Below are 27,986 nucleotides of genomic sequence, written 5' to 3'. Positions count from 1 at the left end.
GTCCCCCCTAATCCCTCCCAGTCCCCCCCAATCCCTCCCAGTCCATCTCAGTCCATCCCAGTCCCTCCCAATCCCCCCTGCCCCTCTCCCCAGCACACTCAGACCCCCCAGTCTCTGTTTCCAATCACTTTATTGGGGTGGGGGCTGCACGGTGACATCACCAGGACAGGGGAGGGGGACACACACCGAGTCCCCCATGTCCCCCCCGTGTCCCTCTGTGCCTGCGGGACCCCCAAACTCTCCAACTCTACTTGTTCTTCTTGAAGAAGCTGAAGCGTTTCTCCCTCTCCTTGTGCTCGCGGGCCCGGGGGGCTCCCTCGGCCGGGGGGGGCACCGGGGGCAGGCTCAGGGCCCTCGACATCCCCTTGGGGGGACCCCCGGGGACCCCCGAACTCTCCCGGGGCCCCCCCGAGCCGGGCACGGCCCCGGCGGCGGCCTCGATCCCCCGGAGCCACAGGGCCATGTCGGCCTGGGGGGGACACCAAGGGGACAATGGGGACACACGGGGGGGGGGCAGGGGACCGAGGGGGACACCGAGGGGACAGGGGGGAGGGGGGGTCTCACCTCGTCCTTGGCCTGGAACAGGAATTCCTTCCCATCGCTCAGCCTGGGGGGGGCCGGGATCAGCCACCGGGACCCCCCAGCCCCCCCATTGGGACCCCCTCGTGTGCCCCCATTTTTCCCCATCTTTCCCCCCCCATTTTTAACCATTTCCCTGCCCCATTATTCCCACTTTTTTTTCTCTTTTCTCCCCGTTTTTTTCCCATTTCCCCACATTTTTCCCTCAGTTCCCACCCCATTTTCCTCTGAATTATTTCCCCATCTTCTCCCCATTTTTCCCCCATTTCCCCCCATGTCTCCTCAATCTTCCCCCATATCTCCCCCCCATTTCCTCCATATCCTCCCCTTTTCCTCCCATTTTCCCCCCACTTCCCCCCAATTTCCCCCTATTCTCCCCCCAATTTCCCCCATTTTATTCTTCCCCCTTTTCCTCCCATTTTTCCCCAACTTCCCCCCCTTTTTACTGCATCTCCCCCCAATTTCCCCCCATTTCTCCCTTAATTCCCCCCTATTCTCCCCCTAATTTCCCCCCATTTTTACCTTATCTCCCCCCCATTCTCCCCCCATTTTCCCCCAAATTTCCCACAATTTCCCCCCCTTTTTACCTCATCTCCCCCTCAATTTCCCCCCATTTTTCCCCCCATTCTTCCCCCAATTTCCCCCATTCTCCCCCCATTCTTCCCCCATTTTCCCCCAATTTCCCCCCTCATTTCCCCCCATTTTTCCCCCCATTTCCCCCCTATTCTCTCCCCCAATTTCCCCTCATTTTCCCCCCCAATTCCCCCGTTTCCCCTGCCCGTACCCCAGCCTGAAGACGTGTTTCCGTTTGCGGTAGGCGGTGGCGGGCTGGCAGCGGGCGCCGCGCAGGGGCGTGGGGGGCTCGCCGTGGTACGGGACCCCCGCCCCCGCCCCCCGCGCGTCCTTGAACACGCTCAGGACCCCCCCCCGCAGCACGCAGTACAGGCTCTGCCAGGACCTGGGGGGCACGGGGGGGGTTAAGAGCGGTTATGGGGGGGTTTATGGGACCCCAACCCCTCCAGACACAGCCCCGGCTCTGCCCGGACCTGGGGGGGGGTCACAGGGCGGGTTTAGGGGACCCCCACCCCCCCAGACACAGCCCCGGCTCTGCCAGGACCTGGAGGCCGTTGTGACTTTAAGGGAGAGGGGCGTGGCACGTAATGGGCGTGGCCATTGCAGGGCGTATCGTGTGGGCGGGGTCAAGTTGCCCATATAAGGCTGTGAATGTGGGTGTGCCTCAAGGGGCGTGGCTTGCGTGGGAAGGTAAAAGGGGCGTGGCTATGAATGGGGGATGTCCCCAAGGTGTCTCCAGGTGTGTCCCCAAGGCCGGGCCATGTCCTCAAGGTATCCCCAGGTGTCTCCAGGTGTGTCCCCAAGGCCGGGCCATGTCCTCAAGGTATCCCCAGGTGTCTCCAGGTGTGTCCCCAAGGCCGGGCGGTGTCCCCAATGTGTCCCCAGCTGTCCCCAGGGTATCCCCAGGGTGTCCCCAGGTGTCTCCAGGAGTGTCCCCAAGGCCAGGCCATGTCCCCAGGGTATCCCCAGGGTGTCCCCAGGTGTCTCCAGGAGTGTCCCCAAGGCTGGGCCATGTCCCCAGGGTGTCCCCAGGTGTCTCCAGGAGTGTCCCCAAAGTCGGGCCATGTCCCCAGGGTGTCCCTAGGTGTCTCGAGGTGTGTCCCCAAGGCCGGGCCATGTCCCCAGGGTGTCCCCAGCCTGTCCCCAGCCTGTCCCCAGGTGTCCCCTGCTCACCTGTTGGTGGCTCTCTTGCCGGGCGCCTCCAGCTCCTGTTTCCGGCACAGCGCCCCCTCCAGGGTCTCGGGCGGGGGGGGGGCGCGGGGGGGCAGCGTGGCCGCCACCCCCCCCGGGCCGGGCCCCGCCTCCTGCCCCCCTTTGGGGACCTGGGGAGGGGGACAGGGCTGAGGGGGGGTCCCACAGCGGGGTCCGGGGTGTCCCCCCCCGCATTTGGGGGGGTCGGGGGGGGTTACCTGGCCCGCGGCGCCGTCGGGGCGGATCCCGTTGAGGGCCGGGGGCTCCGGGGGGCGGCTCTGGGGGGTGGGGGTGGCCCTGGGGGGGAGGTGGGGACACGGGGGACACCCCCCTGTCACCCCCAGAACCCCCTCCCCATATCCCACACCCCCCCCCCCCCCCCGCGCCGAGGGTGTCCCCCCAAACCTGGGGCTCTCCCGACCCCCAAATCTCAATGTTGCCCCCAAATCCCCTCCCCCACCCCGCCCCCCCCTCACCTCGGCCCCTCCCCGCCCCCTCCCCCATCCTGGTTCTCGGGGGGCACCACCGGGGGGGTCCTCCCGACTTCGGCCTGCGCCGGGGGGGGCTCGGGGGGCTGCAGCTTCCTCGCCTCCTCCTCCTCCTCCTCCTGCCGCCGCCGCCGCTCCTTCTCCTCCAGCTGGGGGGGTCGGGGGCGTCAGGGACACCCCGGTAATGGGGGGGACACAGGGATCCCATGGAGACCCCCCCGAGGGTGTGGGGGTGGCACAGGGACCCTCAGCTGTGTCCCCTTGGGGTCACGGTGGCTCCAGCACCCCCCCTCCCCTTGTCCTTGCTGCGTCCCCTCCTGTGTCCCCCATTTTCCCCCTCGTGCCCCTTCCCCATTTCCCCCTCCTTCCCCCCATATCCTCATCCCCTCATGTCCCCTCCTTGTGTCCCCTGTGCCCCCTCCCCATTTCCCCCTCATTTCCCCCCTATGTCCCCCTGAGGTCCCCATCTCCCCATGTCCCCATTTCCCCTCATTTCCCCCCCTGTCCCCCCACGTCCGTATCTCCATTTCCACCCCATTTTCCCCCCATTTTCCCCCACGTCCCCCTCATGTCCTTGATGTCCCCCCCCCATTTTACCCCCATCTCCTCAATGTCCCACTCCCCATTTTACCCCCACGTCCCCCCATGTCCCCCTCCCCATTTTACTCGCATGTCTCCACATCCTCTCTGTCCCCATGTCCCCCTGTCCCCCATGTCCCCCTGTCCCCCCAATCCCCATTTTATCCCCCTGTCCCTGTGTCCCCCCATATCCCAATTTCCCTCCCATGTCCCCCCCTGTCCCCCCCTGTCCCCCCATCCCCCGTGTCCCCACCGTGGTGAGGCGGCTCAGGGCAGCGAATCTCTCCTCCCAGGCGGCCGCTGCCTTCTGGAAGCTCTGGTGCCGTTTCAGGAGGGTCTCGGCCTCGGCCAGGCTGGAGCCCAGCTCGGGGGCGCGGGCCAGGGGCTCCCTGCTGGCCAGCCAGGCCTCGGCCGTGGCCGCGTCGCGCCCGAACACCAGCACCTCCAGCACTGGGGACACGGGGACGGTCACCAGGGAACAGGGACACCCCTGAGCCACCCCTGAGCCACCCCTGGGCACAGCCACCATGGCCAGCCAGGCCTCAGCCATTGCGCCTGAACACCAGCACCTCCAGCTCTGGGGACATGGGGACAGTCACCAGGGGACAGGGACACCCCTGAGCCACCCCTGAGCCACCCCTGAGCCACCCCTGGGCACTGAGAGGGGACACAGGGGGACACAGGGGTCCTCACCAGTCTGCAGCCACTCCAGCTTGTCCTGCCAGCGCTCCCCGATGTCCCTGCGGCGCTCCTGGAGCTCGGCCAGCTCCTGGGACAGCTGGGGGGACACGGGACAGGGGTGGGGACAAAGACTGGGACACGCTGATGGGGACAGGGACAGGGACGAGCTTGGGGACAGGACGGGGACACAGGGACAGAGATACAGGAATGGGGCTGGGACACAGGGACAGTGAAGGGACACAGGATGGGGACAGGATGGGGACAGAGATACAGGGATGGGGTTGAGACACAGTGACAGTAGCGGGGACATGGGATGGGGACAAGGACACGGGGACAGAGATACAGGTGTGGGACACAGCGATGGGGACATGAGGGGATATGGGATGGGGACAGCACCCTGCAGACGAGGATTTGAACGAGGGATGTGGGGCTGGGGACTTGGGGACAGTGCCAAGGACGGGGAGGCAGGTATGGGGGCATGGTGACAGGGTGACACAGGGCTGGGGTGGCACGGTGACACAGGGTGACACAGGGCTGGGGTGACACGGTGACAGGGTGACACATGGCTGGGGTGACACGGTGCCAGGTGTGTCCCACCTTGTCGGCGTCGTGGTGGCCCCGCTGCAGCAGCGCGGTGGCCGCGGCCACGGTGGCCCCGAAGGAGCCCTCGCGCGCCTCCAGCTCCGCCCGCAGCCCCTGGTGCTGCTGGATCAGCAGCTCGGCCGCGGTGACATCCCTGCCAGGGGACAGGGACACCACGGGGTCACCCCGGCTCCGCCTGGGCACAGCGGGCAGGGCTGGGCCACCAGGGTGGCCGCGGTCACAGCCCCGCGCTGAGGTCACCGCAGTGTCCCTGAGGTGTCCTTGAGATGTCCCCAGGGCTGTCCCCATGTGTGTCCTCATGTCCCTGTGTGTCCCCATGTGTCCCTGTGTCCCCATGGTGTCCCTGTGTCCCCCCATCCCTGCAGTGTCCCCACGTCCCAGTGCTGTCACCCCCTATCCCCGCAGTGTCCCCATGTCCCCGCAGTGTCCTCATGTCCCCGCAGTGTCCCCATGTCCCCAGTCCCACCTGGGCCTCTCGCGGGCCTGCAGCTGCAGCTGCACCCCGTCCATCCAGAGCCGCAGGTCGCGGGCGGCGCGCAGGAACCGGAATTGCTCCACGCTGTCCCCGAGCAGGCGGCGCCGGCGCTGGCAGCGCCCGCGGAGCTCGGCCCAGGCCGCGGCCACCGCGCCCTCCTGCGCCCGCAGCTCCTCCGCGCGCGGGCCCGCATACGCCGCAGCCAGGCGGGCTGCAGACTCCTGGACAGCCGTCACCTGGGGACAGGTGGGACAGGTGGGACAGGTGGGACAGGTGGGACAGGTGGGACAGGTGGGACAGGGGACAGGTGGGACAGGTGGGACAGGCGGCCTGCAGCCTCCTGGACAGCTGTCACCTGGAGACAGGTGTGACATGGGACAGGTGACATATCCCACTCACAGCCACCTCCTGCACTGCAGCGTGTCCCTCACCTGCTACTTACCTGTCCCTCCTTGTTCCCTCACCTGTCCCCTCCCCATCCCCATGGCCTCAACTCTCCCCATCCCCTCCCTGTCCCCTGGTGGTCCCCATGCCCTCACCTGCGCGCTCAGGGCCCTGTTTCCTCCCCTGTCCCCTCCCTGTCCCTGTCCCCTGTTCCCTCACCTGTCCCTGTCCCCTCCCTGTCCCCTGTCCCACTCCCTGTCCCCTCACCTGCACGTTCAGGGCCTGCACATCGTGCTCGAAGGCGCGGTGCTGCCCTCACCTGTCCCTGTCCCTGTCCCTGTCCCTGTCCCCTCACCTGCGCGCTCAGGGCCTGCACGTCGTGCTCGAAGGCGCGGTGCTGCCCTCCCCTGTCCCTGTCCCTGTCCCTGTCCCTGTCCCTGTCCCCTGTCCCCTCACCTGCGCACTCAGGGCCTGCACGTCGTGCTCGAAGGTGCGGTGCTGCCTCTCCAGCCCCTCGGCCCCGCGCAGGTCCCGGCCCAGCTCCTCGGGCACCTGCCGGGCCTTGGCTCGGAGCTGCTCCAGCACCTGCCGGGCGTCGCGGCGGAAGCGCTGCAGGTCGTGGGCGGCCGCCAGCTCCTGCGCCCGCGTGGCCACCAGCTCCAGCAGCTCGGCCCAGGCCTCGTTGAGCCCCGCTTGCCACTGGGCCACGGCCGCGCGCTCGGGGTGGCCCCCGGAGATCAGCGCCGCCGCCGCCGCGTTGGCCGCGTCCACCCGCTCCTGGCCCAGCCCGCCCGTGTCCCGGGAGAACTCGCGGAACTTGTCCCGGAGCAGCTGCGGGGACAGGGGACACGGTCAGGGGACAGGGGACAGGGGACGGGGTCAGGGGGACATGGGATGGGAGTCAGGGGACAGGGGACAGGAGACATGGGGACAGGGGATGCGGTCAGGGGGACAGGGGACAGGGGTCAGGGCACGGGGGACATGGGGACAGGGGATGGGGGTCAGGGGACAGGGGGACACAGGGGAGTCAGAGGGATACGGGACAGGGGGTTGGGGGGGCACTCCTGGGAACAGGGACATCCTGGGGGACAGGGGACATGGGACACCCCCAGTGACAGGGACACAATCACTTATAGGGGGACACAGGACACGCCGGAGTCAGGGGCCATCCACAGTGACAGGGACACCACTGGTGACGGGGGGACACAAGGACCCACCCCCGTGTCAAGATGACCTGGGGACCACCTGGCACTGAGGGACTCCTCAGTGTCACAGTGCCTGTGTCCCCTCAGTGTCCCCTCAGTGTCCCCTCACCGTGACGTGCTCGAAGTCCTGCCCCAGCTCCCGGGATGCCGCCACCACCTCTCGCTCCGAGATCCACTGCTCCAGGTCATCGAGGTCGCGGCGCAGCTGGCACAGCCGGTGGTGGCCCTGCAGGGTGGCCCTGCGGTCCCCGGCCAGGTGACACAGCCCCGCGTAGAGACGCTGCAGCTGCGCCGCGCGGGCACGGAGCCGCTCGCTGCACGGGACAGGGGACAGCGGTGTCACCAGGGGGGCAGTGATGTCACCTCAGGGGCAGGGGACAGCTGTGTCACCAGGGGATAGGGGACAGCAGTGTCACTAGAGGACAGAGGTGTCACTGGGGGGTACAGGGGACCGAGATGTCACCCAGGGGACAGGTATCGCCAGGGGACAGGGGACAGCCGTGTCACCTGGGGATCAGGGGACAGCGACGTCAGGGGACACACAGGGGACATCAGTGACAACGGACACGGTAACAGAGAACACTGGGACCTCAGGGGACAGCGAGCACTGGGACAGGGCTGTCAGGGGCCATGTGCACAGAGTGGTGGGGATGTCCCCAGGGGTGTCCCCAGGGGTGTCCCCAGGGTGTCCCCACCCATCAGGTGTCCCCAGGGTGTCCCCAGGGTGTCCCCACCCGTCGGGGTGGCCGCTGGCCGCCATGGCCCGGCCCTGCTCCGCCAGCAGCTCCACGGTGCCGCCGTAGTCGCGCAGCTCCTGCTCCAGCCCCAGGTGCCGGCTCAGCATGGCCTGGGCGCCCGGCTCGTCCTGGGGACACCAAGGAGGGGGGGGTCACAGGGGTGTCACCACCCCCAGCAGCTCCTTTGGGTGCCCCTGGCCCCTCCAGGCCACTCAAAGACCCTTCAGACCCCACAGAGCCCCCCAGAAATCCTCACTGACCCTCCCTGACCCCACAGACCCCCACAAATCCCCCCTGACCCTACAGACCCTTCCCAATCCCCCTGAACCCATCACAGACCCCCCCATAGACCCTCCAGACACCCCAAACCCCCCCCCAGACACCCCAAACCCCCCCACAGACCCTCCACACCCCCTTAACCCCCTCCCCACATCCCCCCTGCCCCCCTCTCCCATTCCCTGCCCCAAACCCCCTCCCCTCCCCTCCGCCCCAAACCAGGGGTGACTCCGCTGTCCCGGGGGGGGTCCCGGCCCCTGGGGGGGGTCCCGGCCCTGTCCCCCACCTTGGCCTTGTCCTGGGCCAGCATGTGCAGCTCCCTCTCTCCCAGCCAGGCCTCGGCGGCCGCGGCGTCGCGCAGGAATCGCTGGGCGGCCAGGGCGGCCTCCAGGCGCCGCTGCCTCCGCTCCACCTGCGCCCTCAGCTCCTTCCAGGCCTCCCTCAGAGCCGGGACCCCCCCGGGGACACCCCCGGGTACCCCCGAGTCCGGGACCCCCGCGCCGGGCGCCCCCCGCTCCAGCAGCTCCGACACGCGGCGCTCGTGGCCCTGCAGCTCCTTCTGCAGCGTCTGAGGGGCCGGATGGGGGGGTTATGGGGAAATTGGGGGGTCTGGGGGGGTTATGGGGGAAACTGGGGGGTCTGGGGGGGGTTATGGGGGAAATTGGGGGGTTTATGGGGGAAATTGGGGGGTTTATGGGGGAAATTAGGGGGTCTGGGGTCTATGGGGGAGTTTATGGGTTCATGGTGGAAAGTGTGGGGTCTAAGGGGTCTGGGGGCTTTATGGGGGAAACTGAGGGGACAGTGGGGTCTGTGGGGGTCATGGAATGAGTCCTGGGGGGTCACAGGGGACACAGGGGGACATTTGGGGACCCCGTGACCCACCTCGTTCTTCTGGAGCAGCAGCTGCACCGAGGGCAGGTCTTTGCCGTGGTCTGTGGACATGGCCAGGGCCTGGCGCTCCTGCACCCACAGCTGGGGACAGTGGGGACATTGGGGTCAGTGGGGACATCAGGGACATTGGGGACATTGGGGTCATGGGGATCACTGGGGACATTGGGGTCATTGGGGACATTGGGGGTCAGTGAGGACGTGGGGGTCACAGGGGACATTGGGGCCATTGGGGTCACTGGGGGTCATTGGGGACATTGGGGGTCACAGGGGGTCTGGGACACTGTGGGGACAGGGATGGGGGAGACTCAAGGACTGGGGGTCAGGAACAGCCATGGGGGGGAGAATTTGGGATTCAGAGATTCGGGGTCCGGGATTTGGGATCAGAAATGGGGTGGGGGTCAGAGATTCGGGGTCAGAGATTCGGGGTCAGGAATGGGGTGGGGGTCAGAGATTCGGGGTCAGAGATTCGGGGTCAGGAATGGGGTGGGGGTCAGAGATTCGGGATCAGGAATGGGGGGGGTCACGCACGGGGACCCCAGGGGTCAGCGCCAGCCCCGGGCGGGGTCCCCCCACTCACGAGCTCGTCCTCCAGGTCCCTCCGGAACTGGTGCAGTTCCCTGGCGGCCGCCAGGCTCCGCCCGCGCTCCCGCAGCGGCTCCCGCAGCTCCCGGAACTGCTGCTCCAGCTCCCGCACCTGCTCCTGCACCCCCGCGCTCCGGGGGTGCCCCGGGCTGAGCCCCCCGGCCTGAGCCCGCAGCGCCCCCACCTCCTGCTCCCGCAGCGCCGCCTGCGTCTCCAGCAGCTGAGGGGGATTGGGGGGTCAGGGACCCCAAAATCTGCACCCCAAAGAGCCCCCACCTCCTGCTCCCACAGCGCCGCCTGCGTCTCCAGCAGCTGAGGGGGATTGGGGGGTCAGGGACCCCGGGGAACCCCGAAATCTGCACCCCAAAACCTGAACCCTAAAAGCTGCAGCCAAATCCTGCATCACAGACTTGCACCCCCAAATCTGCATCGCAAAACCTGAACCCCAGAACCTGCACTCAAAACCGGCACCCCCAAATCTGCATGGCAAAACCTGCGCCCAAAAACCTGAACCCCAAAACCTGAACCCAAATCCTGCATCAGAAACCTTCACCTCGAAACCTTCACACCCCAAAATTTGCACCCTAAACCTTCACCCCAAAACCTGCTTATCCCAAACCTGCATCCCAGACCCACCCAAAACCCACACCCCAAACCTGCACCTTCACCCCACACCCCAAACCTGCACCCCAAACCTCCCCCACAGCCCCATTTCCCATTTCCCATTTCCCAGCCCTGACCTGGTGCCGGGTCAGCAGGACCCCGACGCTGGTCAGGTCCTGGCCGCAGTGGCCGGAGCGGAGCTGGGCGCGGACCCCGGCCAGCCACGAGCGCAGTCCGGCGCAGGCCTGGGCGCAGCTCTCGGCGCGCGCGGCCTCGGCCAAACCCCGGCCCTTGGCGGCCGCCGCCGCCTCCACCTGAGCCCACAGCGCCCGCAGCTCCTGCCGGGGGGTGGTCACTTGTCCGGCCAGGGCCGGACGTGCCCGTGCCAGCTGCTCGCCATCCTGCGGGACACGGGAACGGCAGCACCGAGTTACGGGAGAGACCCTGGGACCGTCAGGGTTGGACCCAAACACATCACAGGATGGGCAATGTCAAGGTTGGGATTGTGTGGAATTGTTGAGGTTGGACCCGTTGAGTTGTGGGGTGAGGAAGATTGGACACATGGTGTGGTGGGATCATTGAAACCCATGGAACCATCAAGGTTGGACCCAAAACCATCATGGAATGGGTAACATCAGGGTTGGAATTGTGTGGAATTGTTGAGGTTGGACCCGTTGAGTTGTGGGGTGATGAGGGTTGGGCATGTGGGGTTGTGGGATCATTGAAACTCATGGAACCATCAAGGTTGGACCCAAAAAGACATCACAGAATGGGCAATGTCAAGGTTGGAATTGTTGAGGTTGGACCCATTGAGTTGGGGGGTGATGGGGAATGGACATGTGGGGTTGTGGGATCATTGAAACCCATGGAACCATCAAGGTTGGACCCAAAAAGTCATGGAACTGTCAGTGCTACACGGGATCCTTGAGGCTGACCCAGTAAATTGTGGGGTTGTGAAGATTGGGCCCATGGAATGGTGAGATCATCAAAACCAGACCCATGGAGCCGTGGAGTTATTAAGGCTGGAGCCACAGAACCGTGGAATCACTGATTGGACCCCCGGAATCACAGAATTGCTGAGGTTGGACCCACGGAATTTTGTGACTCAACATCCCCCTCCCATATCCCACCTTTCCCAAGGGCTGCCCTTTCCTGGATCCCATTTTCTCCCAGTTTTCCCCCAGTTTTTCCCCCGTTTTCCCCCGTTCCCACCTTCTCCAGCGCCTCCAGCCAGCCCCGGTTGGCCGCGAGCTCGGCGGCGAAGGCCTGGTGCTTCTGCCACTTGCCCTGCAGGTCCCGCGTGCCCTCGTAGGACACGTCCCGGGCCACCGGCAGCTTCTCGTTCAGCCACAGCGTCAGCTGGGAACGGGGACAGGAACGGGGACAGGGACAGGAACGGGGACAGGGATGGGAATGGGGATGGGAATGGGAACGGGGATGGGAATGGGGATGGGAATGGGAACAGGAATGGGATGGGAATGGGAACAGGGATGGGAATGGGGATGGGGACAGGGACAGGAATGGGATGGGAATGGGGACAGGGATGGGAACAGGAATGGGAACAGGAATGGGAACAGAGATGGGGATGGGAACGGGGAATGGGGACAGGGACAGGGACGGGAACGGGAATGGGGACAGGGACACAGCTCAGGGTCTCTTCCCACAGTCCCAGCCCAGTTCTCCTCTTCACCCCATCCCCATTTTAACCCCATCCACCCTCGATCTCCACCCTAATCCCATCCCAATCCCGATCCCAATCCCATCCCAGTCCCCGCCCCGTCTCACCTCCTGCCCATCCTGCAGGAACTTCTGCAGCTCCCAGTTATCCCGCAGCCGCCCCAGCAGCTCCTGGGCCGATTCCCGGATCTTCTGGTGCCTGTGCCAGGGCCAGGAGGGATGAGAGACCCCATTGCCAGGGGATGGGATGGGACTGGGATGCACTGGGACGGACTGGGATGGGACTGGGATGCACTGGGATGGACTGGGACGGACTGGGATGCACTGGGATGGACTGGGACGGGTCTCTCACCTGCTCTCCACCGACTCCACCGTCTCCCGCACCTTTTCCGCGTGGACGCCGCCCTCGTCCAGCAGCTTCCTCCCGGTGTCCGTGAGCGCCCGGACGCGCTCGGTGCCGGTGTCCAGCGCGGCCAGGAACTCCTCCAGCCTCCTCACGGCCGCCTCCGCCCCCGGCACCGTGCCCGGCATCTCCGTGTGGGCCAGCGTGTGCTCCTGCGGGTCGGGACCGGAACCGGGATCGGGACCGGGATGGCACCGGAGCCCCGGGACCCCCCCGGAACACCCCGGCTCCCCTCACCTGCTTCCCCAGCGTCCCCTCCACCTGCTTGGCGTCCCGCAGGAACACGTGGAAGGCGACAGCCTGGGCCAGGAGCCGCTGCCGCTTCTCCCAGACGCGGCCCAGCTCCTCCCAGTCCGCATCCAGCGCCTCCAGGCGCTGCAGCAGGGACAGACTCTGCGCGTCCGTCTGTCCCCGCGTCACCTCCCGGCCGGCGGCGCGGGCGCTCCGGTAATCGGCGCCGTAGTGCGAGATCTCGGTGCGGAGGCTCTCGTGCTGCCGCAGGGAGCCCTCGGCCTCGGCCAGGGACGCGGGGACATCCTCGGAGCCCGCGGCCGCGCGGGTGCGGGACAGCCAGGCCTGGAGCGCCGCCAGGTCCCGCAGGAAGCCCTGGAGCCGCCGCGCCTGCCCCAGGGACTCCTCGCGGCTCCGGTGGCACCGGCGCAGCGCCTCCCACTCGGCCTCGAGCCCCGCCAGCTCCTCGCGGATCTCGGCCGCTCGCTCCGGCTGCTCCCCCTGCAGCTTCTCGCCCTCGGCCCGCAGCTCCCGCAGCTTTCCCTGGATGGCGTCCAGGTCGCGCCCCATCCCCGACAGCTTCCCCTGCAGGGCCGTGATCCCGGCCAGGTCCCGGCCCAGCGCCCGCGTGGCCTCGATCGCCGCCGTCTTCTCCCGCATCCAGCCCCGCGTCTCGTGGCATTCCAGGCGGAAATTGTGGATGTTCAGCGCCGCGGTCAGCGCCACCTTCTTGCGCTCGGCCAGCGCCCGGAACCGCTCCCACCTGGCACGGGCGGGATCGGGGCACGGTGGGACAGAGCCCGGGGAGCGCTCGGGGCGTCCCAGCCCAAGAATCCATCCCTGGAGCGTCCCGATCCAGAGAATCCATCCCTGGAGCGTCCCGATCCAGAGAATCCATCCCTGGAGTGTCCCAGCCCAAGAATTCATCCCTGGAGTGTCCCGACCCAGAGAATCCATCCCTGGAGTGTCCCAGCCCCGAGAATCCATCCCTGGAGCGTCTCAGCCCCGAGAATCCATCCCTGGAGCGTCTCAGCCCAGAGAATCCATCCCTGGAGCGTCCCAGCCCCGAGAATCCATCCCTGGAGTGTCCCAGCCCCGAGAATCCATTCCTGGAGTGTCCCGACCCAGAGAATCCATCCCTTCCCAGAGCATCCCGGCCGGGAAAATCCCTCCCTGCATCCCTGGAGCATCCCTGACTGCCCGGAGAACCCAGCCCTGCCTGGAACACCTCCCCGAGCCCCTGGAAATTCCATCCCTGCCCGGATCCACCCGCAATCCCAGCCCGGAATGGCCCCGCCGGGGCCGCCCCCACCTGTCCCGGAGCTGCTCCCAGGTGCCCCGGGCGCTCTCCCGGTTCCTGTCCCCGGATCCCTGCAGCTCCTCCGTGACGCGGCCCACGGAGGCCACGCGCGCCGCCAGCGCCGCCAGCTCCGGCTCCAGCGTCTCGAACCTGCGGGAGCGCCGGGAATGACCGGGAATTCCGGGAATGCCGGGAATGCCGAGCCGGAGCTGGGAACGCTGGAAACCCCAGCGACACCGTGCCGGAGGTGGGAGTGCCAGAAATCCTGGGAATGCCACAAACTCTGGGAATGCTGCGCTGGAGGTGGGAATTTGGGGAATTTTGGGAGCGCTGGGAATGCGGTGTTGGAGGTGTTAATTTTGGGAATGCTGGGAATATCGCAGGTCGAGGTGAGAATTGAGAGAGTACGGGGAATACTGTGTTGGAAGTGAAAATTCTGGGAAAACGGGAACACCTGGAACACTGGGAATGTTGTGGTGGAGGTAGGAATTCAGGGAACATTGGGAATAACGGGAATACTGGAGACATCCTGAGGGAATAACGGGGCGATCCTGTGTATTCTTGGGAAAATTCCTGGGGGAATCCCAGTGGGGGCGACCACGGGCACTCCGAGACTTCCCGGGAATAACTGCGGGAATAACTGCGGGAATAACTCCGGGATTCGCACGGTGCAGCACGGGGAGGCCCGGGCGCTCACCGCTGCTGCACCACCTCCAGGTCCTCGATGCGCTCGGGAATCTCCATGGAGAGCAGCCACCGCTCCCTCTCGCCCACCCAGAGCGCGCAGGCATCGGCCTCGCTGCGCGCCGCGAACAATCCCAGCGCGTCCCGCAGCTCCAGGCGCCGCAGCTCCGCCCGCTCCTCCAGCTCCCGGTGCCGCCGCTCCAGCTCCGCCAGCCGCTCCGCCAGCCCCGGCACCACGTCGGGAAGGTCGGCGGCATCGCCGGGCATCGCCTGCTCCCGCAGCGCCGCCAGCGCCGGCCCTCGCCGCCGCATCTCGTCCTGCAGCTCCCGCAGACGCCGCTCCAGCATCCCCGCCGAGCGCTCGTCGTGGCCGAGCTCCGGCCCCGCCACTCGCCGGGCGGCGGCCGCCAGCCACGCCTCGGCCTCGGCCGCCTCCGCGTCCAGCTGGAAGCGCCCCGCGGCCGCGCGGAGCCGCCGCTCCCGGGCCCCGGCCAGCGCCGGCAGCGCCGCCCACAGCGACTCCAGCTCCCGGATCCGGCGGGACACGGCGGCCGCGGGGTCCGGGGAGCCGGGAGCGGGGCCCGGGGCTCCTTCGGGGGGTTCTGTGGGGCTCTCGGTGAGTTCCGTGGAGCCGTCGGGGCGTTCCGAGGGTCTGGTGGCGGACGGCGAGGGTCCCTCCGTGGGTCCAGGGGGGGATCCCAGGGACGCGTTCTTGGATTCCGGGGGTCCCGTGGGTCTGGCGGTGGATCCGGCAGCGGATTCCGCGGGTTTCGCGCTTCGCATTGATCCGGCAGGGGATCCCGCTGATCCAGGTGTGGATTCCACAGATCCCGCGGCTCCGTCGGGGGCTCCCTGCGCCAGCAGCTCCCGGCCCCGCTCCAGCAGCTGCTGCAGCGGCCCCGCGCGTCCCCCCAGCGCCCCTCGGATGGCTTCGAGCTGGCTCAGCATCCTCAGGGCTCCCGGCAGGTCCCGGCCCAGCTCCGGGCAGCGCAGGAGCCGCTCCTGTTCCCGCATCCAGGCCTCCTCCTCGCCCGCGTCCCACAGGAACTTCCAGAGGCGCCGGGAGCGCTCCAGCCGCAGCCGCCGCTGCGCCGACAGCGCCGAGAGCCCCCGGTACCGCAGCTCCAGAGCCGCCACGCGGGACCGCAGCTGCTCCGGGGGGCACGGGCGGTACCCTGGGGGGCACGGCCGGGGGTCAGCGGGGCTTGGGGGTCCTGGGGGCTGGAATCCCCCAGGGTTCAGGGGTACGGTGTTCAGGGATGCCGATTTTTGGGGGGTCCCAGGGTTTGGGATTCAGGGATGCTGAGGATTTGGAAGAGCCAGAGTTTGGGGGTGCTGGGGGTTTGGGATTTGGAGGTCCCCGGGTTCAGGGATTCGGTGGTCTGGGTCTCTGTTTTTGGGGGTTCATTTTGGGGTTTTGCTAGGTCCCGCTTTTGGGGGTCTCAGGTGAGTGGGGGTCCTGGGATTCAGGTGTCCCTGGGTTTGGGGCTTCCAGGGCATCCCGGGGCATCCCAATTTTGGGGTTCTCCGTTTTGGGGGTCACTCACCGCCCCCCTCCCCGAGGAAACGCTCGGCCGCCGCCCCCACACTCCGAACCCTCTCGGCCTGGGCCGCCACGTCCCCCTCGACCAGGGCGTGGATCTGCAGCAGATCGTCCACCTGGCTCAGGTGCTGCCCAAAATCCCGCGACTGCAGCCGCACCTGGGGACACCGAGGGGTCATGGGGGGGGTCCCACGAGGGGATCCCACCCCCCCCAAACCTCCCCTCGCAGCCCCTTCCCCACCTCCATCTCCTCCATCCAGCCCATCAGGTGCTCCAGGTCGCGCAGGAGCCGCTGCAGCTCCAGGTGCGCCCGGAGCCGCTCGCGCCGCGCCGCCACCTGAGCCCGCAGCGCCTCCCAGAGCGACACCACGTGGTCGCGCCGTGTCGCGATGCCGCCCATGTCGTGATAGCGCTCGGCCTCCAGCTCGGCGGCCACGGCGGTGACGGCGCGCACGCGGCTGCCGTAGGCGGCGATGTCGCTCTCGATGGCCTCGTGCTTGCGCAGCGCGGCCTCGACACCACCCAGGGACCCCCCGAAATTGTCCTGGGGGGGGGAAAGGGGGGGTGAGGGAGGGGACACTCCGGGGACCCCCAAAATTGTCCTGGAGGAGACAAAAAGGGGCTGAGAGGTGACAAAGGGTGGGGGGGACACATCCTGAAATTGTCCTGATGGGGACAAGGGGAAGCCCCCTGGGGTGGGGGCGGTTTCAGGGTCACCTGTGTCACCAGGTTGTCCCTGCCTGGGGGTGGGCTGGGGGTCCCGGTGTCACCGGTGCCACCAGGCGCTGGTTGTCCCTGCCTGGGGGTGGGTTGGGGAGGGGTCTCGGGGGTCCCTGGGGTGTCACCTGTGCCACCAGGCGCTGGTTGTCCCCCAGCCAGGTCTCCCTGAGCGCGGCCTTGCGGTGGAACCTGGCCGCCAGCTGCTCCAGGTGCTGCTGCCGGAGCAGCTCCGAGCGCAGCGCCAGCTCCCGGCCGTGCTCCGCCTTCTCCAGCCGCTCCCACGCCTGCGGGGACAGCGCCGTGTCACCTGGGCACCTGCACAGCTGGAACCTGGGCACCTGTGTCACCTGGGCACCTGCACAGCTGGAACCTGGGCACCTGTGTCACCTGGGCACCTGCACAGCTGGGGCACCTGGCACCTGTGTCACCTGTGTCACCTGGGCACCTGCACAGCTGGCACCTGTGTCACCTGGGCACCTGTGTCATCTGGGCACCGGGCACACCTGGCACCTGGGTCACCTGGGGCACCTGCACAGCTGGCACACCTGGCACCTGTGTCACCTGTGTCACCTGGGCACCTGCACAGCTGGGGCACCTGGGGCACCTGCACGCCTGGCACCTGGGCACCTGTCACCTGTGTCACCTGGGGCACCTGCACAGCTGGCACACCTGGGCACCTGGGGCACCTGGCACCTGGGGCACCTGGGGCACCTGGGCACCTGCACAGCTGGCACCTGGCACCTGTGTCACCTCGGGCACCTGCACACCTGGCACACTTGGCACTTGTCTTACTGTGGCCTCTCCCATGTCCCCAAGTCCCTGTGGCTGTCGCCCTGTTGATGTTGGCACTGTAGGACCCTCCCATGTCCCCAATGTCCCCAATGTCCCCCCAGTGTCCCCATGGCTGTCACCCTGTTGATGTCGGCGCTGTGGGGATCCCCTGTGTCCCCCCCATGTCCCCAGTGTCCCCAATGTCCCGTGGCTGTCACCCTGTTGATGTCGGCGCTGTGGGTCCCCTCCCGGGGCACGAACTGTCTCTGGTTGTTGGCGCGGAGGCGGCTCCGGAGCGAGAACAGCAAAACCTCCAGGGAGCCCTTGTCCTCAAACCTGGGGGGACCCCAAAATAATTCACTGAGAGAACCCCAAAATACACCTGGGGGGAACCCTAAAACCCACCCTGAGCCTCAGGGATGCCCCAAAACCCCTCAGAGGGAACCTGAAACCCACTGGGGGGACCCCAAACCCCTTCTTGGAGGCCCCAAACTCCCTCAGTGCACCCCCCAAACCCCTCAGTTCAGCCCCCAGACCCCTCAGTGCAGCCCCCAGACCCCCAGCGCCGGGGGGTTTCTCACCGGGGGGGTTTCTCGGTGGTGCGGTAGGCGCTGAAGGCCTGGAGCTGCCCCTGCAGGCCGGGGATGCCGCGGGGCAGGCGCCGGTCCGTGAGCAGCAGCAGCGAGCGCTGGATCCAGCCCAGCAGCTCGGCCGCCTGCGCCTCGTAGCGCCCGGCCAGGCCCTCGGCCTCGCGCGCCGCCTCCAGCACCTGCCCGGGCACGGACGGACAGACGGACGGACAGGGGCACGGCTGGCTGGCTGTGTCCTCACATCTGTCCATCATCCATCCGTCTGTCCGTCCATCCGTCCGTCTGTTTGTCCTCACATCCATCATCCATCCATCCATCCAACATCCACCCATCCGTCCGTCTGTCCATCCATCCGTCTGTCCATCTGTCCATCCATCCATCATCCATCCATCCATCCACCCATCCATCCATCATCCATCCGTCTGTCCGTCCATCCATCATCTATTTATCTTTCTATCCAACATCCACCCATCCGTCTGACTGTCCATCTGTCCATCCATCCATCATCCATCCCTTGTCCGTCCATCCATCCATGCCTTGTCCATCCACCCAGCCATTTGTCCTCACATCCATCCAACATCCATCCATCCATCCATCCATCCATCAGTCCGTCCATCCATCCATCTGTCCATCCATCCGTCCGTCCGTCCGTCCGTCCGTCCATCCATCCATCCATCCCCACGGTCTGTCCATTTATCCCCCTGTCCATCCATCCCCCTCCTTCTCCGCCCCTTTCTGGTCAATCCATCCCCTCCGTCCATCCCCCACCTGTCCCTCTGTCCATCCCCCATCTGTCCCTCCCTCCCCCCTGCCCATTCCCGCGGATTCTGTCTGGTCCCCACCCCCCCTGACGCCATCTGCCCATCGTCTGTCCGTCCATCTGCCCATCGTCCATCTGTCCACCCCTTCCTCCTCCCCCCGTTCCCTTTCCGTCCACCTGCGTGTCCATCCCTGCGTCCCCCCATCCTGTGTCCACCCTGTGTCCGTCTGTCCACCCCGTGTCCGTCTGTCCACCCCAGACCTTCCCGACGCGTTTTCCCTCCACGGCCAGCGCCTTCATCCTGGAGAAGTGATGGTAGAGGGCGGCCACATAGGTCAGCACTGAGCGCTCGTCCGGCTGCTCCACGGCCACATCTGGGGGGCACGGGGGGTCAGACCCCCAAATTCTCCCCAAATCCCCCCAGGGACCCCAGGCGCTCACCCTCGGGGTCCAGCAGCCGGGTGACCCCCAGCTCGCGCTCGGCCACGCCGAAGGCGCTCTGCAGGTTGTGGAGGGCGTTGGCTCCACGCAGGGACCCCACGTCCAGCAGCTCCGGCCTGGGGGAGAGCGGACGGCTGAGCACGGACCCATGACCACTGACCCACAACCATGGACCCATGACCACTGAGCACTGACCCATAACCACTGAGCACTGACCCATGACCACTGAGCACGGACCCACAGCATCCCATAACCACTGACCCATGACCCATGACCACTGACCACAGACCCATAACCACTGAGCACTGACCCATGACCACTGACCCATGACCCATGACCACTGAGCACTGACCCATAACCACTGAGCACTGACCCACAGCATCCCATAACCACTGACCACAGACCCATAACCACTGAGCACTGACCCATGACCACTGACCCATGACCCATGACCACTGAGCACTGACCCACAGCCACTGACCACAGATCCATAACCACTGACCACGGACCCATGACCACTGACCCACAGCACCCCATAACCACTGACCATGGACCCATAACCACTGACCATGGACCCATAACCACTGAGCACTGACCCACAACCACTGACCCAGAGCACCCCATAACTCCTGCCCCTGCCCCATAACCTCACAGACTCCCACCCCATAACTGCTGCCCTAGAACCCTCACACCCCCCCGCTCCAGCCCCTCCCCAGCCCTTCCCCAGCCCCTCCCCAGCCCCTCGGTCCGCACCGGTGCCGGTGGATGAGGGCACAGAAGGCCAGCCCGTCCCTCCAGCTCGTGGTGAAGTTCTGCACGTTCACATTGGGGTACCTGGAGGGGGCAGGGGGGTCAGAGACCCCCAAAACCCCCCCAGAGACCCCCAAACCCCCCCCCAGAGACCCCCAAAACCCCCCCAGACCCAGCAGGTCCCACATGAGTCCCCTTAGAGCCCCCCCCAAAGCCCCATAGAGCCCCCAGGAGCCTCCTGAGCCACATGGAGACCACCCAGAACCCCCCCCCCCCCCCCAGGACCCCCAAAACCCCTTCAGGACCCCCAAAACTCCCCCAGAACCCCCTCAGGACCCCCCCGGGACCCCTCACCCCGCGGTTTTCATCTGGCACCAGGCCAGCAGCGCGTCCTTGGCCGATTTCCTCTCCCGCGTGTCCCCGGTCTCCACGCTGATGTCCTGGATCTGGGGGGGGGGCCAAAAATGGGGTTAAGGATCCCCAAATTGGGGTCAAGGACCCCCAAAAATGGGGTCTGGGACCCTCCCAGTGGGATCAGAACCCCCAAAAGTGGGTCTGAGACCCCCCCCAGAATGAGCCTGGGGAAGATCTGGAGATTTCTGTGACCAAACTGAGAGCCCAGGATGGGTTTGGGACCCCCCTAAATGATTCCAAACTCCCTCAGGGCAGCTCAGGGACCCCCCAAAATGACCCCCAAATCCCCTAGGGCGGCTGCAGGACCCCCCTAAATGATCCCAAACACAATAGGGTGGGTTTGGGACGCCCCCTAACTGACTCCCAAACCCCCCAGGGTGAGTTCAAGACTTCCCTAAATGACCCCAAAGCCCCCTAGGGCAGTTCCAGGACCCCCCCTAAATGACCCCAAACACCCTAGGACCCCCCCTAAATCACTCCAATCACCCCCAGGGTGGGTCCAGGACCTCCCTAAATGACCCCAAACACCCCAGGGTGGGTTTGGGACCCTCCTAAATAACCCCAAACACCCCCAGGACAGTTCCAGGATCCCCCTAAATGACCCCAAACACCCCCAGGGTCAGTCCAGGACCCCCCTAAATGACCGCAAACCCCCCAGGGCAGCACCAGGACCCCCCTAAATAACCCCAAACACCCCAAGACCCCCCTAAATGACCCCAAACACAATAGGGTGGGTTTGGGACCCTCCTAAATAACCCCAAACACCCCCAGGGTGGGTCCAGGACCCCCCTAAATGACCCAACCCCCCCCCCCCCCCCCAGGGCAGTTCCAGGACCCCCCTGAATGACCCCAAACACCCCCAGGACCCCCCTAAACGACCCCAAACACCCCCAGGACCCCCCTAAACGACCCCAACCCCCCCAGGGCAGCTCCAGCACGGGCACGCCCCCATCGGGGCGGGGTCCGGGCCGCGCCCCCCGCCCCATTTCCCTCGCTGCGGGCGGGGCCGGGGGCGCACCTGGAAGCGCAGGATGATGGTCCAGACCAGGCCGAGCGTCAGGCGGGGGTTGCCGTCCACGATGTCGTGCGAGCCCACGTTCTCCAGGTGCACGCGCTGCTCGCGCAGGAAGCGCAGCGCCTTCTCCACGTTCTCCAGGCAGTGGATCCGCATCCGGCCCCGCGTGGGGCGCGGCTGGGCCGGGACCGGGCAACGTTAGAGAGACCCCCACAACCCGGGGCAACGTTAGAGAGACCCCCACAACCCGGGGCACCGTTAGAGAGACCCCCACAACCCCCTCAGGGACCGGGGGCAGCGTAAGAGAGACCCCCACAACCCCCGGGATCAGGGGCAACGTTAGAGAGACCCCCACAACCCGGGGCACCGTTAGAGAGACCCCCACAACCCCCCCCTCAGGGACCGGGGGCAACGTTAGAGAGACCCCCGGGTAAGGGGGGCACAGGCAGGGAATCACCCACGAGTCGGGGGGGGCACAGTCAGGGACATCCCCAGGGGAGGGGGGCACAGTCAGGGAACCACCACGGGTATGGGGGGATCGTCAGGGAACCCCCCCCGGGTAGGGGGGCACCATCAGGGAATCACCCACGAGTCGGGGGGGGCACAGTCTGGGACCCCTCTGGGCAGGGGGGCACAGTCAGGGACATCCCCAGGGGAGGGGGGCACAGTCAGGGAACAACCACGGGTATGGGGGGCACTGTTAGAGACCCCCCCCTGAGTCGGGGGGCATCGTCAGGGACCCCCCCAGATAGGGGGGGATGGTCGGGGGATAGTCAGGGAATCACCCATGAGTCGGGGGACACCGTCAGGGACCCCCACCCTGGGTAGGGGGGCATCATCAGGGAACCCCCCAGGGTAGGGGGGCACCGTTAGAGACCCCCCAAGTTGGGGGGGCACAGGCAGGGATTTCCCTAATTTGGGGAGGGTCCCCATTGGGAGGTTACAGTTTCTTGGGGGTTTCCTGGTTTTCTGGGAGTTTCCTGGGTTTTTTTGGGGGGGGTTCCCCTTTGAAGGGGGGCGTCCCCAATTTGGGGAGGGGTCGCACTCACCAGGACCCCCCCCCCTCGAGCAGCTGGGGGTCCCTTTTTGGGGGTCCCCACAGGGATTTCCCCATTTTGGGGAGGGTCCTCATTGGCAGGTTCCACTTTTTTGGGGGTTTCCTGTTTTTTTGGGGGGTTTCCTGTTTTTTTGGGGGGGGGTTCTCCTTTGAGGGGGTGTGTCCCCAATTTGGGGAGGGGTCTCACTCACCAGGGTCTCCCCCGAGAGCCCCTCGAGCAGCCTCAGCAGGAGCCGCCCGTCCCTCAGGTCGCTGTAAAGGTCCCCCAGGTGCGACCCCCCCGCCAGGTGAGAATTCACCCACTTGGTGAAGGTTTTCTTCTGCACGGCCTCGCGCTCGTCTGGGGGGGCACGGGGGGGGTCAGAGACCCCCGAAACCCCCCCAAAACCCCCCCCAAAACCCCCCAGACCACCCAAAGCCCACCCAGAGCTTCCAAACCCCACCCAGAGACCCCAAACCCCACCCAAAGACCCCAAATCCCACCCGAGACCCCCCCTCATCTTTCTGCACGGCCTTGGGCTCGTCTGGGGGGGGTCAGAGACCCCCAAAAGCCCCCCAAAACTCCCCCAGACCACCCAAAGCCCACCCAGAGCTTCCAAATCCCACCCAGAGCCCCCAAATCCCACCCAAGATCCCCCCTCATCTTTCTGCACGGCCTTGGGCTCATGGAGGGGGGCACGGGGGGGTCAGAGACCCTCAAAACCCCCCCAAAACCCCCTCAAATCCCCCCCAGACCACCCAAATCATCCCCCCAGACCACCCAAACCCCACCCAAAGACCCCAAACCCCACCCAGAGACCCCAAATCCCACCCGAGACCCCCCCTCATCTTTCTGCACGGCCTTGGGCTCGTCTGGGGGGGTCAGAGACCCCCAAAATTCCCCCCCAAAGCCCCCCAAGGGTCGCAGCCCCCACAGGGGGGTCCCCCTGCACCGGCCGGGGCTGGATTAACGCTAAGAGGATTTGGGGGGGGGTCCCTGAGGGGGGTCCTGGGAGATTTTGGGGGTCTGGGGGCGATTGGGGGGGTTGGGAGTTTGTCCTGGGGGGGTTTTGGGGTGATTGAGGGGGTTTGAGAGGGGAAATTTGGGGTGTTCCTCCCGTTTTCCCATAATACGCCCCCATTTTTGGAGGGTTTTCCCCAGTTTTTTTGGGTTTTCCCCATTTTTTGGGGTTTTCCCCTGATTATTTCAGGGCTCATTCCCACATTTTGGGGTTCCTCGATCTCCATTTTTAGGGTCTCTCCCTATTTCTTGGGTGTTTCCACCTCTTTTCTGGACTTTTCCTCCTGTTTTGAGGAGTTTTTTTACCCCATTTTTTTTTTCTGGTTTTTTTTTCCCCATTTTTGTGCTCTCCCCTCACATTTTTGGGCTGATTTCCCCATTTTTGGGGTCCATCTCCCCAATTTTTGGATTCCCCATCCCCGTTTTTGGGATCTCTCGTATTCCTGATGCACTTCCCATCATTTTCTGGGTCGTTTTCCCCGTTTTTGGGGGCTGTTCTCCCGTTTTTTTCACTTTTCCATCACTTTCTTTGTGTTTCCCTCACTTTCTTTGCCCTCCCAAGATTCCAGAGATCCCAATTCCCATTTTTGGGATTCTCCATATTTTTGGTGAATTTTCCCCCAATTTTTTCGGGTTCCACTCCCATTTTTTATCCTTTTCCCCCATTCTTTGTCGTTTTCTCCTTTTTTTCTTTGCTTTCCCCCAAGTTTTCACACTCCCCCCCTCATTTTTTCACTTTTCCCTTAATTCTTGCACTTTTCTCCCACTTTTTGTGCTTTCTTCACATTTGTTTCACTTTGCCCCCAACATTTGAGCTTCTCCCCCACTTTTTGTGCATTTCCCCCATTTTTTTCACTTTTCCCTCAATGTTTTTTTCCTTTTTCCTCCCATTTTTTCCACTTTCCTCCCAAATTTTTGTGCATTTCCCACAAATTTTTCCACTTCCCCCCATGTTTTACTCCCCCCCACTTTCATCCCCTTTCCTCCCAATTTTTATACATTTCCCCCCAATTTTAGGACTTTCCCCCCACTTTTCCTCTTTTCCCCCCCATTTTCCACTTTCCCCACAGCATTCAAACTTTTCTCCTCACTTTTTGTGCATTTTACCCCAATTTTTACACTTTCCCTCACTTTCCTCAAAATCCCCCCATTTTTTAATATTTTTCCTCTATATTTGTGCATTTTCCCGCTTTTTTTATCACTTTTCCCCCAAGCTTTATTTTACATTTTCCCCCCATTTTTTCACTTCTTTTTCCCCCCACTTTTTTTCACCTTTCCCCACCCCAATTTTTCCTCCCCGTTTTTCCCCATTACCCCCCACCAAATTTTCCCCATTTCCCCCCCTCAATTTTCCCAATTTTCCCCCCCATTTTTTCCCCATTTTCCCCCCCTCAATTTTTCCCAATTTTCCCCCAAATTTTCCCCATTTCCCCCCTCAATTTTCCCAATTTTCCCCCCCATTTTTTCCCCATTTCCCCCCCTCAATTTCCCAATTTTTCCCCCCATTTTTCCCCATTTCCCCCCCATCAATTTTCCCAATTTTCCCCCCCATTTTTCCCCATTTCCCCCCCATCAATTTTCCCAATTTTCCCCCCCATTTTTTCCTCATTTCCCCCCCTCAATTTTCCCAATTTCCCCCCCATTTTTCCCCCTTTTCCCCCCATTTTTGGGGTCTCCCCGTACCTGCCAAGGCTTTGATGCGGGAGCGCTCGAAGCGCCGGGCGGAGCCTTCGTCCTCCTCCTCCTCTTCCTCCTCGGGCCCCCCCGCGCCCCCCTCCCCCTCCCAGCGGGGGTCGCTGAACCGCGGCAGCTCCAGGGGGTCGTAGGGGGGGGGGGGACAGCATGGTGACCTCTGGGGACCCCCAAATTTGGGGAGGGGGCGGCGCTGGGAGAGCTCAGGAGGGAGCTGGAAAAATGGGGGGGGGGGGTTTGGTCACTTTGGGGGGGCGACCTCTCCTCAAAGCCCGAAATTTACGGGGACCCCCCCAAAATCAATGGGGATTCCCCCCCCCCAAAATTAACGGAGACCCCCCCCCCCAAATTAACGGAGACCTCCCGCAAATTAATTAAAGTACTCCCCGAATTCGGATTTTTTCCCGAAATTAATGAAGGAACCCCCCCCCAAATTAAGAGAATGAGCCCCGAATTAATGAAGAACCCTTCAAACGAAGAAAGACCCCTCCCCAAATTAATAAAGAGCCCTCCGAATTAATAAAGAGCGCTCCAATTAACAGGAATTTCGCCGAATTGAGACCCCCCCCCCGGCCCCAAACTCTTCATCAAACTTCACCTTCAGTAGAGACCCCCCCCCCCCCAATATTAAATCGAGACCCCCCCCAAATCCCCCTCGGGACCCCCCAATTCCTCTGCGGGACCCCCAAAACTCCTCCAAGTTCCTCCCCCCTCCTCCTGAGACCCCTCCCCAAAACTCTCCGGGTCACCCTGAGCGCCCCCAAATCCTCTCAAACAAACCCCGAACGCCCCAAATTCCTCCCCGGGACCCCCGAAACTCCTCCGAGCCCCCTCCCCCCGCTGCCCAGAGCCCCCCCAGAGCCCCCCGCTCCCCCCGCACTCCCCCCCCCCGTTAATGCTCTTAACGGGGATCAGCGCCCGCAGCGCCGGGGGGGTCGGGGGGGGGGGGTCTGGGGACACAAACTCGCGAATTTGGGGGTGCGGGGTCCCCGAACCGTCCCGGGGCAGCGCGGGGGGGGGCCCTGCCCGGGGATGCGGAGCCGCTGCCGCAGTGCCCGGGGGGGGCGCGGGGGGGATCAGCGGGGCCGGGGGGGGTTGCGGGACCCTTGGGGGGGTTCTGAGGGTGGGTTTGGGGTGGTTTTGGGGGGGGTCTCCCCCCGTTTAAGCCCCCCCCCCCCAGGTGTGTCTCCCCCCCCCCCTTTACCTGCGCTGCGGCCGCGGCGCGCGCTGAGCCCGCGGCAGCTCATCACACCCCGGGGGCGGGGCCTGCGGGCCACGCCCCCTCCGCCGTCACCACGGCAACGCCTCCGGGACACGCCCCCCCTCCCCGGTTGTTGCCATGGCGATGAGGGCGGAGGCCACGCCCCCAACTTTCCCGCCACCCGCGCGTCCCGCCCGCCAGGGGGCGCTCGCGGCGTGAGGGGGGACAAAGATGGCGGAGGAGGCCGTGAGGGGGGTGAGGGGGTTTTGTGGGGTTTTTTGTGGATTTTTGGGGTTTTGTGGGGTCAGGGATCACTGGAGAGGGTTGCGGGAGCTTTGGGTGTCCCTAGAGGTGGTTTTGGGGGTTCTGAGGGGTCACTAAGGAGGGTTCGGGGGCTTGGCGGGTATGGGGGGGCTCACTGGGGGTCACTCTGAGGGGTCAGTGGTCACTAAAGTGGGTTGGGGGCTCCTAAGGGGTCTCTATGAGGGGCCGAGAGTCCCGAGGGAAGTTTTTGAGGGGATTTGGGGGGTCTCGGGTGGTGTTGGGAGTCCCAAGAGTGGTTTAGGGGGACTTTGGGGGTCTCCGGGCTCCCTTGGAAGGAGGGGGAGTCTTAGGGAAGGGGGTCCGGGGGATTTGTGGGGTTTTTTTGGGGGAGCGTTTTGGGGTCTCCCCACCTCTTCTGGCCCTGCAGGTCCTGGAGCAGCTCCTGGTGGTTCTGGGGACCCCCAAAAATGGGGAGCCCCGACGGGGAGCGCTGCTGGTGGCCCTGACGGCGGGGGCGGCCCTGGGGGGGCCCCTCTGCACCCTCACAGGTGGGTGGGGGTTCCTGGGGGGGGGGGTCCTGAGTCCCCTCAGACCCCCCTGACCCCCTCCCCTTTTCCAGTGGCAGCCACGGGACCCCTCAGCCGAGACCTCGACCCCGAAGCGCTGGGGAGGGGTAAGAGACCCTAAAACCCCTCAGAGACCCCCACAAAACCCACAGAGACCCTAAAACCCCTCAGAGATCCCCAAAACCCCTCAGAGACCCCTGACAAAACCCCTCAGAGACCCCCAAAACCCCTCAGAGACCCCAGAATCCCCTCAGAGACCCCCCAAAACCTCTCTGGGAGCCCTGATCCCCTCAGGGACACCCCCCAGTCCCCAACTCCTTTAAGAGCCCCCCCAAAACCTCTCTAGGACCCCCTAAATCCTCTCATTCTCCTCCCAGCCCCACTGGGAGTCCCCTAAATCTCTAAACCCCCCCCCCAAGCCCCCTAAATCCCCCCCAAAATCCCCCCCAGCCCCTCGGGGGGTGCAGGAGCTGCCGGGAGCCCCCCAAAATCTCCCCCCGTGCTGCGGGCGGATCCTGGCCCGGGCTCAGGTGCAAAGGAGCTTCCAGGTGAGTTTTGGGGTTTTTGGGGGGGGTTTTGGGGGTCCCCCCCTCTCTCTGTTCTCTTTCCCAACCCCCCCCAAAGTCACCTTGAGAGGGAGGAATTGGGGTCGGGGGGGCCCTAAGAGCCCCTCGGGAATGGGAATTGGGGCAGGAGGATAAAAATAGCCGGGGTGGCCTGGATTTGGGGGGGTGGGGGGGAAATAATGGGGTCAGGCGGGGGGGGAGAGGGGAAATGGGGTCATGGGAGGGGGCTGGGACCCCCCAAAATACATGGGGGGAAGGGTGGGACACCCCCAAACTGGGCCCAGTTCCTTGGGGGGTATGGGGTGCCCCCAGACCCCACAGATCTGCCCCTCACGAGAGTCGTGGAGGATTTTGGGGTCCCTCCCTGTGCCCCCCCCCTCGGGGGTCGTGGAGGATTTTGGGGTCCCCCCCTGTGCCCCCCCCCAGGTCTGTCACCCCCCCCCTGCTGTTGCCCCCTGCCCGGGGGTCCCTGTGGCAGCTCCTGCACCGGACCA

At 65.1% G+C, this 27,986-nt stretch overlaps 1 protein-coding gene across 1 annotated transcript; it reads right to left on the bottom strand.

The window, feature by feature from the left end:
• Positions 1-113: 113 nt before the first annotated feature.
• SPTBN2 (spectrin beta, non-erythrocytic 2) lies at positions 114-26,142 on the bottom strand. The gene is made up of 37 exons (XM_071419632.1): positions 26,100-26,142; positions 25,802-25,917; positions 24,887-25,109; positions 22,395-22,543; positions 21,150-21,323; positions 20,072-20,163; positions 19,721-19,801; positions 18,968-19,083; positions 18,788-18,900; positions 17,758-17,945; positions 17,395-17,512; positions 16,531-16,689; positions 15,927-16,229; positions 15,690-15,843; positions 14,156-15,317; positions 13,471-13,608; positions 12,165-12,921; positions 11,877-12,079; positions 11,633-11,723; positions 11,060-11,206; positions 9,985-10,248; positions 9,240-9,464; positions 8,654-8,743; positions 8,058-8,339; positions 7,493-7,623; positions 6,868-7,072; positions 6,010-6,384; positions 5,161-5,405; positions 4,689-4,827; positions 4,104-4,188; positions 3,664-3,860; positions 2,820-2,980; positions 2,562-2,640; positions 2,326-2,474; positions 1,364-1,537; positions 565-607; positions 114-469 (listed from the first exon to the last, which is right to left on the bottom strand). The coding sequence occupies exons 1-37, from the start codon at positions 26,140-26,142 to the stop codon at positions 248-250; spliced, it is 7,593 nt and encodes a 2,530-aa protein (XP_071275733.1). The 3' UTR covers positions 114-247.
• Between the last annotated feature and the right edge of the window lie 1,844 nt (positions 26,143-27,986).

Source organism: Agelaius tricolor, unplaced genomic scaffold (genome assembly GCF_023055355.1).
Source record: "Agelaius tricolor isolate 1412-34295 unplaced genomic scaffold, bAgeTri1.0.p SCAF_112, whole genome shotgun sequence".
NCBI lineage: Eukaryota > Metazoa > Chordata > Aves > Passeriformes > Icteridae > Agelaius > Agelaius tricolor.
The sequence above is the reverse complement of the archived record's forward strand: the minus strand, read 5'-3'. Positions and strand labels throughout refer to the sequence as shown.